Source organism: Trachymyrmex cornetzi, unplaced genomic scaffold (assembly GCF_001594075.2).
Source record: "Trachymyrmex cornetzi isolate Tcor2-1 unplaced genomic scaffold, Tcor1.1 scaffold282, whole genome shotgun sequence".
NCBI classification, from domain to species: domain Eukaryota; kingdom Metazoa; phylum Arthropoda; class Insecta; order Hymenoptera; family Formicidae; genus Trachymyrmex; species Trachymyrmex cornetzi.
In genome coordinates, this window is record NW_017297505.1 from 230,919 (window position 1) to 243,995 (window position 13,077).

At 27.7% G+C, this 13,077-nt stretch overlaps 1 protein-coding gene across 5 annotated transcripts; it reads left to right on the forward strand.

Annotated features, from left to right (window-relative positions):
* Window positions 1-1,995: 1,995 nt before the first annotated feature.
* On the forward strand, window positions 1,996-8,644 carry LOC108762230 (uncharacterized). 5 transcript variants are annotated; one of them, XM_018509137.1, is made up of 6 exons: window positions 2,013-2,029; window positions 4,089-4,128; window positions 4,212-4,349; window positions 7,108-7,290; window positions 7,578-7,694; window positions 8,443-8,644. In XM_018509137.1, exons 3-6 carry the CDS (start codon window positions 4,236-4,238, stop codon window positions 8,515-8,517), a joined length of 489 nt encoding a protein of 162 aa, XP_018364639.1. In that variant the 5' UTR covers window positions 2,013-2,029; window positions 4,089-4,128; window positions 4,212-4,235; the 3' UTR covers window positions 8,518-8,644. The 5 variants fall into 5 exon arrangements, with proteins under 5 accessions (XP_018364640.1, XP_018364639.1, XP_018364638.1 ...); XM_018509138.1 differs by lacking the exon at window positions 4,089-4,128 and having other exon boundaries at window positions 1,996-2,029; XM_018509136.1 differs by lacking the exons at window positions 2,013-2,029; window positions 4,089-4,128 and adding an exon at window positions 2,645-2,729.
* The last annotated feature ends 4,433 nt before the right edge of the window (window positions 8,645-13,077 follow it).

The following is a 13,077-nucleotide window of genomic DNA, read 5'->3' on the forward strand; positions in this document are numbered from 1 at the left end:
TCAGCGTGAGAGAACGCATTCACTCATTTATCTCTCCCACTCATTCGTTATTTCTCAATTCACGCCGCGTCAACACTTACGCATTTATATTATACTTTCGAAAAATTGTTAATCTAAACATTGTTATATTTGTTTATGTGTAGCACTACTTTCCGCGCATCATAATAGATTTACGTGCGCGATGATATATACATAATATATATACATATATCTGCGTTCAAACAGTTTTTTTAATTTTCGAAGTTTATTTATTTTTAAGCTTGGATGCTATATATAAATAAAGGAAAATTAAAAGCCAATATTATAAGTACATGTGTTCCTTTATTACTGCCAGCATGGACGTATCAAATTTAAGTTTTATCATTATTGTTTCACGTTTAATTCTACAGAGAACACTATCGATATCGAGTAATACAATATATTGCTATTAATATATAAATTTTATGTACGAGGAAATAGGTCACACTTAATTAATGTAATACAAGTTTTTCATACATTTCAGTCATTTAGACCTTTATACACAAATAATCTAATTATTAATTTAAAAAAAAAAGATAAAAAGAATAAGGAGCACACTATTAAATTAAATGATCTTGAAATGATACGGATTATATAATTCAATTGTGTGTGTGAGCCTCCTCCTCATGATATTTAAATGAAATATAATATAAAATAATAACATGCAATTGCTTAAAATTGAAATTACTTATAACGTTCTCTGTTATAATACTGATCAGAAAGTCCAAATTGATTCCCTGTATAATGAATAGAATTTCTGAAAGCTTATCTCTGCTTATTCTAATTTTTAGCACGGCGAATTTGTATCTCCTAATGAAGGTATATATATAAAAAGAACTTACTTAAATATCTAAAAATTTAACTAAATACATAATTATTATATAAATACATAATTTCTACATAATTATATAGAAATATACTATATAATGGTCCACAACAAAATTATTTTCAGATTTATATCCAATTAAATTTTTAGATATTTCAGAAAAATATATCGTTGTTTCCGTGTAGCTTAACGCTATAGTCTTGTTCATTTATATACAGGGTGCCCCGAAAGTGTTTGCCAATCGCTTTTGTGTAGATAGAGCGGACTAAACTGAGTTGAAAAGTTCTCTACTATTTTGCAATTTTCATAATAATTAACAAGATATTAATTACTAAAAATTGCCAAATATTAGTCTTAATTATTTTTTACTCAAATACTATCAACTTTATAGAAAAGTTGCAAGAGACTAAAATCATTTATTTTCTTCTCATAAAGTTCTGAGAATTTTTTCAGAATTTTTTAATACCGTATTTTCTCATGTTGGTAAAAATAAGAAAATGCAGTACTAAAAAGTTGATAAAAAATTCTGAAAAAATTTTTAGAGTTCTATAAGAAGAAAATAAATGACTTTTGTCTGTTGCAGTTTTTCTGTAAAATTGATGGTATTTGAGTAAAAAATTCAAGACCACAACAATATTTGGCAATTTTTAGTAATTAATATCTTGTTAACTATTGCGAAAATTGCAAAATGGTAGAGGACTTTTCGACTCAGTTTAGTCCGCTCTATCTACACAAAAGCGATTGGCGAAAACTTTCAGGACACCCTGTATATGTGCATAAGGTATTAATAGAATTCCAAGATTAATTTTTGTATATAGACAATTTCCATTTTTACATTACATTGGATACAAATGCAAATAGAGTTATATAAAAATATATAGCAAGATGCAAATTAATGCATCACATTGGCATGTCGTTGTGAACAATACTAAACGCTTTATCGCGCATTCGTTATTTCATATTCTTCGTTTATTAAATTATTTCCGTTAAAAAGCCTATCTTCGATATGTTTATTTATCTTGCCTCATTAAGAATCGCGGTGTATTTATATCGAGTATATACACACGTATTGTCTAAAAATGTGTGCATGTATGATATCACCAATGACGTCATCTTTGGTTTCTCGTTCAAAACGCAACGCTCCAGTCAGTCGCTGACGGCTGGTGCGTAACAACGTATTTTCAGGTTAGTGGTAGCTTCATATGGCATGTGCAATTTTTTATATTCTTGACTAAGCACGCATTTCGATTAATTATTCATCATTCGATCGTACATCAATAATTTTTCATTCAATTCCGTTGAATAATTTATTTATCCGGTTGTAATAAATTGAATAATTTATTATATGTAAAAAATAAATGCGTAATATTTTAAAATTACAATAATTTGATAATAATTACAATCTAAACTTCCGCAAATATATTTATAATATTAACGTAGCAACAAAATTTTCTTATACTGTCAAGGAGAAGTTCAAAAGATTTTTATTCTCATTTATTGAATGCAATTTCATATTTGATTATAGAATATAAAGGCAAAAAAATCTCTCTTTACGTAACGTATTTGTTGATATAATTAATGTGCGATTTGTACGTTAAATTTCTACGTTGTTTTATGTAATTCAAAGTTTTTTTCGATTCTTAGTAAAATTAGTAAGAGAGATAATCTGGTTTAAACTTTACGCAATATAATAGTTTAGTAATTTGAAGAATTAATTAATAATTTGGAAAATATGAGCAAAGTTTACATAGTATTATAGATAAAATATCTTCAGTGGTGATATTTTACGAAACCTTTTCTAGGAAACATTGAGAGAATTTATCGGGTAAATTGATAGATTCAGTTCTAATCGGTTGCTTCGATAAATTTTTAACTCACGTTTTTCGTGTGTATTTTAGATACTTAAAAATAACCCATGCGTAAGCGGACGTTTGCTTGTTCGTAACACGGGCCTCAATTTCCACGAGAATGCCAAATTTTCACATGACTGGCTTTAATATTTCTCATTGTTAATATCGCAGTATAAACATTGTTTGTCCTGTCTTTATATGCTGATATAAACTTGCAGCATTCTTTTTCTTCTTACATATATGTTATTACATCGAAGTATCTTGTATGCGAAGTTATTTTGAAATACGAGAAGTGCATGCGTAATCTTTTTAAAAGATTACGTTTTTGATTACAAGTTAGATTTTAATGTTTATTTACAATATTGTAAACATAAAATATTATATGTAATGCAAGTCACAATTCTTTCCATTCAGTATTTTTAAATAATTGTTATATACATCCTATATTCATTTATGATAGATAATATGATGGATCGTCATTTTGCGTAAAAAATTATTTTATATTTATTTTGTATTTATATTTTATAGTTTATATCGAGTATATACACACGTTTTATATTTACCTTGTATTTTACAATTTGCATTTTTTACAATTTACTTATAATTGTTTGAATAGTAGTAAGTTACCGCAAAATTAGTAGAAACAAGATATAAAAAATATCTTTTATTTTGATGTAATTCTTATTGATGAACTATTTCAATTTTTTATTTTCTTTATCAGAAAAATATGAGAGAGACATCGACATAAATACTTTTTACACTAAAAGGAAAATTTCAATCTTCTGTGTATAATTATATATTAAATTTAATTCAATCATCATTTGTGAAGATGTGGCGTTATCATAATTATCATGTATATTAAATTTAATATAGTTATTATACTAAGAAGATAAAATTTCGTCAATATATAATTCAACTGGATAAAGTGAAATTCAATAAAAATTGTAAAAGCTAGCACTTAGAATTAAAATATTTTCCCTATTATTATATTATGGCGTCTCTTCAATAAGAGAAAGTAAATTCGAAGGTCGGTCTACGCACTATCGATCGGACAAACTTAAAGGGTGTGTCTGAATGTTTCGGACTATCAAAGAATATCTAATAATGGGAATGTTTTCGTTTATGTGCGTTTCATCCATTGAAGCATGCAATTAAATATTGAGTTAATTTCATTTATCGAAATTAAATGTTTTTTGAAAAATATTTTTTACAAATCAAATCTTATAATTACTTCCAACCTGTATATTATATGTATGTTGCATACGTACGTGCATATACATATATCTAACATATAACTAACTTGGAAAGGCATACAAATTTCGAATTTCGAGGGAAAATATAAGCACATATTTCTCTTTTCTCATGAAAAAAACTTGGATTCTTTCTCAATGTAGGTCACATCTCGAAATTTTGACCCTGTCCTACTTGACGCAAGTAAATGTTCCCGCTTATGCATATTGAATGGATCTTTATAAATAACGATAGGAAATGGAGAACACAATTATCTTTGATTTCAGAACTGACATTAAAACCAGTAAAAGATGTCTCATTCAGTGACGATTAGAACGCAAACAGTGACGAGCAGCTCGTCCACGATTGTCGTCAATACCGGTTACTTGAAAACTTGGAGCGGTATTTTAAAGTTGTTACAATTGGTATGCGCCTCATTATTATTTCATATATTTAATTCTCTTTACTTAAGTCATTATTAATATATTTCTTAATTACTTCAAGCATTCATTATTATTTTTTAATTACAAGACAGTTTTTTAAAATTAATTATGGATAGTAGCGATAATTTTTCAATAAAATCATAGAACAATAATTTTAATAAATTACTATATAAATTGTACATAAATTGTACAACTTTAAAAGAAATTAAATGAGTCAAGCAAATTTTTCGTGCTAATAAATGTTATACATTAAGCCTTAGTCGGCAATGAAAATTTTCACTCTTTGTCCGCAACTGGGTCTTCGAATTTCAATGCAGATTTTTATGTTATTTTACGCTGTATAAAAATCTGAAAAAATTCTTACATACTTGTGAAAGTTTTAACAGCGACGTTTTACTATCATAGAAGTTAGATTATATTTTTTATAAATTTATTTGTCAGAATTCACAATAAAAAATTGGTTGTACCTTTAAAATTCAACATTACTAGCGGAGAGAATATAAATTGATAAATTCATAAATTAAATCGTAGACTACGTTTTGACCTTTATTACGATCATTTTTAAGAAGTTCATGGAATCAAATAATCAAACTAAACCAAAATGTAGATGTTATCATGATAGATATTAATGCAAAATTTATGTATCTAATGTTCTACAACCGTTTAAGAAACGTATACAAAATCAATATATGTTACTGAGGTACATCCTTACAGTAAAACAAAATTGGTTCGACCGGTTTATACATTACGATTGTTTTATAATTAAAACTACCTAAAAAATAAAATATTATAAATATACACTACCGTCGAAAAGTTTCCGGATATACGAGTATAACTTAAAATTGCATAATATTCAGGTCATCGTAACTCGATAAAAAATCATCGCAGACGAAAAAAGTATTTTAAAGCTTAAAACTTATACTTTAGCATGCTTTTGACCGCTTTTCAAAAAAATTTTGTCTTTACAGTTCTGTATCTTAATAAATATCACGTTATTTATATATTATATTTCTTAAAATTACGTCCATTTAACAGTGTGCAATTCGATAAAAAATTTTTTTTCAAAAAGTTCAATATTTTTGAAAAATAGTACAAAGATTTACCTTCAAAATGCTTTTTTAAAAATTTTTTTATGATTTTTCTTGACTGAATTACGCATCATTGAAGCTAAACCTGCATAGCTCACAACCAACATTACAATTCGGTGAAATACCATCGTAGAAGTATTTTGAAGCTCGAAGTTTGTACTTGAACAAACTTCTGATTGTTTTTAAATTTAATTCTACAGAATTGAGAAGATAAAATTTTTTGTGATGATTTTTTACCAAATTTCACCGTTGGTTATTTAGCAATGCAGGTTTAGCTTCATTATCGCGTATAATTTAGTCAAGAAAAATTATAAGAAAACTTTTGAGAAAGCATTTTGGCGGTAAATCTTTGTTTTTGTACTGTTTTTCAGAAATATTAAACTTTTTGAAAATAAACTTTTTATGTAATTTTAAGAAATACAATAATGTGATATTTATTAAGATACAGAATTGTAAAGACAAAATTTTTTTGAAAAGCGGTCAAAAGCATGCTAAAGTATAAGTTTAAGCTTTAAAATGCTTTTTTATTTTTTCATCTGCGATGATTTTTTACCGAGTTATGATAACCTGAGCAATTTTAAGTTATATGTCCGGAAACTTTTCGACGGCAGTGTATACATTGATAAAATGAACTATTACCTTCTATATGTATATAAATACTTATGACAAGCTATGACAAATGTCTTATAGGCCTTCTACAATAAGCCGCAAGTTAGAACATTAGAAGTCTTAACTAGTCTTAACCAAATCGTTCAAGTTGGCTATTGGCCAACTTCACCGATTATGACTTAAGATCGCTTAGAACTTCTAACTTGCGCCTTATTGTAGACAGGCTGTAATAGATGATTATAAAAATTTATATTTAAACTATAAGAAGAGTCATATACATATACATATATGAACATACATATGTGAATTGTTATGATATATGAACATGTAATTAGGACTTTATATGTATAATTATTGTATAAGCGTTATGCAGTATCATATAAAATTATATACAATAATTTTACATATAGAGGAAAGGCCCCTATTATGAGATACCGAGTTTATTTTGGGTAGATACTAGAAGTAGAAGCAGAATTTTAAAAAATAATAGGTCATTTTGAAGGTAATTTAATAAGCTTTAAGATAACGTCACATAAAATTTAATTCAAATTACCCAGGGTTATCTCATATTACGATTTTCACGCCTTATGGTTTTACGATCATCAAATCTAACATCTGTAATTAAACAATTCAACATATCCCGTATTTTTCTATTAGTACGACCTTACTCTATCACTACATGAAGAATTTATTGCCAAATATTTATTGATTAAATAATAAACAAGGTTTAAATGCTCATCTCAATAAAACTTGAAGATATCCAAATTCTCAAATCTTGTTTTACAATGACTGCAGACATGATCTAATAATGAATTTTCTATTAAATAATTTTCAATCCAAGAGCAATAAATTCATGGTGGAACCAATATAGATAGCGTTTATTAGTTTAACAGAAACGCCGCTATCTCATATTAGGCGCCTATCTCATAATAGGGGGCTTTCCTCTATACAATTATACATATATACATTTTTACCAATTAATTTTTACACAAAAAAATTATATCTCTGTCTAATCTGAAATATTTTCATACTTTTACTAACAGGCACTGGGCATAGTTTGCGTAGGAATTGCTGGTCATGAATTTAGTAACAATTTAATTTATCGAAATACCGCAGAGCTTTTCTTTCTTCTTATAACGACTACTTTCATGATTGGCACTTTCATCCTTCTTCTCAGTTGTTTGACATCTTTCTCTACTGCATCTATTATGTCGAAGACTATCTATGTAAGTACAAAAATAAAAGAATGTATATGTAAAATTGTAATTATATTTCATATGATTCAAATTATACATAATTTAAATTTTTTAATTGTAATTTACATAATCTGTTGTCTGTATTTTATTTGCATTTCACTTGTAAGTAAATATGCGTACTTTTTTTAGCCTGTAAGAAAAATATTCTTAAACGTTAAAATTTATTTAAATAATATTAAAACCGTGAGAATTAAGAAAATATGTTTCCATAACAATTTAAACGATATGTTGACTGATATAATTTTTGATACTTTTAGGAACTTCTTTATCATTCCATTGCATTTGGATTGGTACTTGCGGCCTCATTGACACTCTTGGTACACGTCAATAATTATAAACGTTACAGTAGTTATGAGCTGTTATTAGGTGCCTCCGTATGTACAATGTTATAAAATATAGAATTATAATGTTATTTAATTACAATATTATTTAATTTGGATAATTAATTTGCAGGGATGGCAAGTAACGCGTTTTACGTATAACGTCATTACTATTACTGTTACCGTTATTTTTTTATAGTAATGATTTGGTAATGACGTTATGTTTTTTTATGACGTCAGGGTTGGGATAGTCACTTTTGAAAATAACTTGTTTACTATTATGCGTTTCTCATTGAAAAAAGTAACTCATTAACTTACTCGTTACATAACGTATAAAATTCCAACCATGGCATTATTGTTATAAAAAATTATTATTGTTATGAAAAATTATTATTATAAAACGTTATTATAAAAAAGTAACGATAACGATAGCAATAACAGCGTTACATGTTGTTTCTGTTAATCTGTATACAATTATGTTACAACCCAAATAACATGCATGTCTTTTAGACATAGGACGTCTAAAAGATATCTTTTAGATACCTTATGCGATATAAATGTTATCTGGCAAAATAAGTCTAATGAATCATCTTTCATCTAAAGAATTAGAATTATTTTTATCAATTTCTAGTAAATTTTTTTATTAGCAAGAATATCAAAATCGTGAAAGGTGATTTGTTAGATTTAAGCTGTTTAAATAAACATTACTTGTGCAGATTACTTACGCAATTACTTATGCAGATCTTATTATACATTATATAAATACCACTGTTATATAAATATTACTTTAATTGTTATCTAGATTTGCGGCCTGGTAAACGCGGGTTTATATCTCTTCAGCACAATCATCGCTCTTCGTACTTATAGAGGGATTTAAGTACAGGAATCAAATTATGCGGTTGTTACTAAAAAGTGAAAACAGATTTCTCATATACAAGTTGCAAGCACGAAAACATTTTATAAGTAAAACATATTTTAGTAATTGTATAACAAATTTTGACTGCCCGGCATTCAATACTTAACAAGTATCAAAAAAGTGCCGAAAAATAATTTTATGTTACAAATTTTTTTTAATTATATAGCATTCATATATTTATTTATTTTTATATGTATAATGATTATTGATTTTTGGTAAAATAAAAAAAAATTTATTTTACTATTTTTAACAAATGTAACAAATACTATCACGTCCTTTATTAAGGGGGTATTCTACTTTGACTACTCGTTTTCAAGACGATTTTTGAGAATTAAATTTGTAAAAATGGTTAAATCTATACAGCTAATGTTATGTATTTTATATTTATCTATATTTGAAATACTATTTCAAATTTTTACAAAGCGTTCTATTGTTAATTATAAAAGATATAAATAAATACACAGATCAAGCTTAAAAAATTTACTTTCATCGGGCGTGATAATTGCTGCCATTCTCGTCATCTGAAACAAATAAATGTTTTTTCGTTTTATTCTTTATAAATGTAGTTATCGTTCGGTCCTCTAATAAATAATTGGAAGAAAAGTTGACAAAATCACGGCACTTGAAAAAGTGTTTCAATTTTTACTAAAAAAATATTCATTTCTTGCGATCTGGAAAAATAGTAATTTTGAAGGTATCAAAAAGTTTTGGAGGGTCAAACGATAGTCTAATATGTACACGATATATGTGCAAAAACGCAAGTTGATCGGCCCAGTAGTTCTTGAGAAAAATACACGCCCGATTTGAAAAAAGTCGTTTCGAGAAAAACACGTTTAAAGTTTCTCATGCATTTACGAGGTGAATAATGAGTAATTTCAGTAATTTACCCTTAGTCGGCTATACCAGCTTCAAATTCATCGTGTTGAGTAGCCATTTCTTCTCTCCTGGCAATCCTTGCCTTTTTAGATTCGTAAGACGCCCGCTTGTCAGAACGTTATAACTTAATAATTATTATAACTTAATAATTGTTATAACTTCGTTAATATTGCGAATTTTTGTATAAAATTTTACAGAGATATTCTACAGAGACTGTAAGGATTGAAAAAAATGTAAAAAAAATCGATTTTTTTGACCTGACACAAAGTAGAATACCCCCTTAATAAAATCCACTATTATATGTATACAAGAGGATATAGATGCTTAAACAAGTTGATGTCTTTTATTAAAGTACATAAAGATAGATTGAACAAATTTCATTTAGAATGTGGTTTATAAAATAAGTTGTAGTGATTGCAATGTTTTATACGTGGGAAAGACAAAGAGAGAATTTGGAACTCGAGTCAATAAATACAGAAATAATATCAGATGTAATCCGTCTAGACACTCTGTCATTACACAACATATGTTGAATTATAATTATTCATTTGATTGGGAAGACACTAAAATTTTAGGTAAATTTTAAATGAAACTAACTATAATAAAAGGAGAATTTCGGAAAAGCCTAATGAAATATTAAAGAACAAATAGAAAGGATTTATTCACAAAGAAATACATAGAACTTGACAGAGAGTCTTGACGAATCTTATTTTATTTTTTTAGATTTTATCTATTCGGAATAACAATAATAAATAAATATACGTATACAGAACTCTTTGTCTGCCTTACAAAGCGATATTCTCATTTGAATTTGAACGTCGATATTGCGTTAACACATTAAATATGATAGCCTTGTTTTTAATGTAAGTTTTAATTTTATAACCTGTGTAATTTTTCTTTATATTTTTGACATAAAATTGTTTTTCTGATAGTATAATAGATTAATATGTATACTCAAATTAATTTTTAATTTATGATCATTGACTTTCGCTGAACAACGATAGATTTGATAACCTATATATACAACGATTTGATATAGATACGACACCACTCTTTTATTGTGACGAGAAGCGGAGACATCAGTTTTTATTTAGCTTCTGTACGTAAAAAATCTCACTGCAGTGACTTTTTTACTTGAATGTATGTCTATTGTGTGACTTACCAATTTATAATGTGATGTCAGCGTTTTATCGACACAACGGAAAACTTATTAATTTATATTATTTATAAATTTGTGTTATTAGAAAAATATGTGATTATATGATATATGATTATGATGCATAATATATTTGCGTTAATTGAAGAAGGACCGGTGCTCTGAAGCGTCGGTTTTAATTTATAATTTATGTTGATATACTAATAATAATTGAACCTGTTTAAAAATTTTTTGTTAGATCACTGACCTTTGTTTAGTATTAGTATTTTAAGTAAATAGTTTACAATCAAAGATAACTATATGTAGGGGAGAAAAAGAGAAAGAGGAAAGAGGAGATAGAGCACACTCAGCATGCGCATACACACATACATAGTACATACGACTGACACAACTTATAAATCCGACCGGGTATTATATATTTTTTTTATTATGTATTCATTTCTTAATAAAGTTTTTTATTGTCAAATTGAGGCATTTGATTACAGGATGTCAAAAAGCGATGTACTTTAGAACTTGTAAAAAAATTTTTTTCTATCCTTAAAAACATTTTATAATCCAGTTAAATGCATCTTTTAAAGGTCCTGTAGGAGGTCCCGAAAAAATTCCAACTGGATCTTGTGTTCTGGGTGAACAGATCTACAATTTGAGGGAAGTAACGACCCATTTGAACGCTTGGAATTTTGCTAAAATCGATCTTGAACTAAAAAATTTGACTATTTTTTCGCATTAATCAGGCTATATTTCTTAAGGCGTATATCGTATGGTTAAATGAATTATTGCATCGTGTTCAGCGACCAAAAAAACATACAGTACCACATTAAAAATCCGGTTTAAGCCATTTTTCTAAATCTTAATATTTTTTGATAAAAATGTAGGGGTATTCTTTTGGCATAAAATGGAAGCTTTTGAACTAAGAGGTCGATTATAAAAAAATTTTTTTTTCTTGTCGCCTAGTCTAATGATACACGGGGGCACCCGACTGATGTTTCCCAACATAGCCCCAATTTCTTACAGTAGTATAGTCACGAAAATAGAGCCACATATACAGAAATTTATAAAATAGTTATTTTATCTATTTGTCTTCACTTACCGATAATGTCATTTATTGTACATTAGCAACAATTCATGTCAACTAAAATAACGAATTAGCCGGAAAAAATATTATATATATGGACATATTATAGATAATGTGTTTCCCAAAGTAAAATTTTGTTTAAAAATTTTAATTCGCGGACGATACTTGACCTGAAATTTTGGAAGGCAGGGTGAATTTGGCTATTTTCATAAATTAATAGACATGGAGTATTTTCCATTTGCTGACACAAATCGACACAAATATCGTTCTATATTTATTACTCATCGGAAACGAATAAAGATAAAAAAAAGTAAACGATGTAACAATATAAGGGCTATGAGTTAATCGGAATGTAGATTGCTAATTATTTATCTTCCAAACATATAAATATAACCACGAATGTTTCGACTCTTACCAGGACATTCTCATTGTGAAAATTAAAATTAATTACAATAAAACATTTGCAAACTAATTTAAACAATAAAAAGAAGAAATATTCTTACAATTATTTGGAGGAGGAGAGAGGGGGAGGGGAGAGAGAGAGAGAGAGAGAGAGAGAGAGAGAGAGAGAGAGAGAGAGAGAGAGAGAAGAGAGAGAGAGAGAGAGAGAGCTTGCATTTGGAGATAAGCCGAACGGATACATTGCCGAATGTATGGTCATTTGGCAATGATTAGAAATTAATATATTTTTTGTTGACTTTTGTGAAAATTGCAAAATGGTACAGGATTTTTCGACTCACAAAGGACCAAGTGTTTCCCTGCGATTTTGATGAATTTTTTATAGATGAAAATAAGGAACATTATATATTTTCCAAATTTATATATTTATAAATAAAACTTTATAACATCGGTGTAAAACTCCTTTTATAGTCGAAAAGCAAGAAATATTTATCTATTTATTTATTTACGTTAACATAAATTCTGCTTGGTTTCTGTCAACAATAAAAATAAAAAAGGGTCGGACGAGGGATAAAATGGATAAGCATAGAATACATGAAATAGACAGGTATTTTATGTCTGAAACTTATATTATTTTTATTGATTTTGACTATATGACTCTGCGTCAATACATGACTTTTTAATATACACCACATTGCGTCAATTATATATTTCATGTTTTAGTGTTTAACACGTTTTTCATCTTTCTTTGAGGGTGCGTTCTGATATTTAAGGCGATGCTAAAGCCCCCCTGTTTTACCACATTCCTATTCGGTGGGATTTCTCCGTATTGGATGTACGGATTGCAAAAGTATTATTACTTAAATTATAGTACGCACACAGAGGATGTTTGCTACTCTGGATTTTATGAGAAAATCGAAAAAAAATTATAAAATTTACTTATTTTTGTCTCGCACAGCTGTCACCTCGGATATATATTTGCTTGATATAAGAGTTTTAGAGTCCATATCTTGAA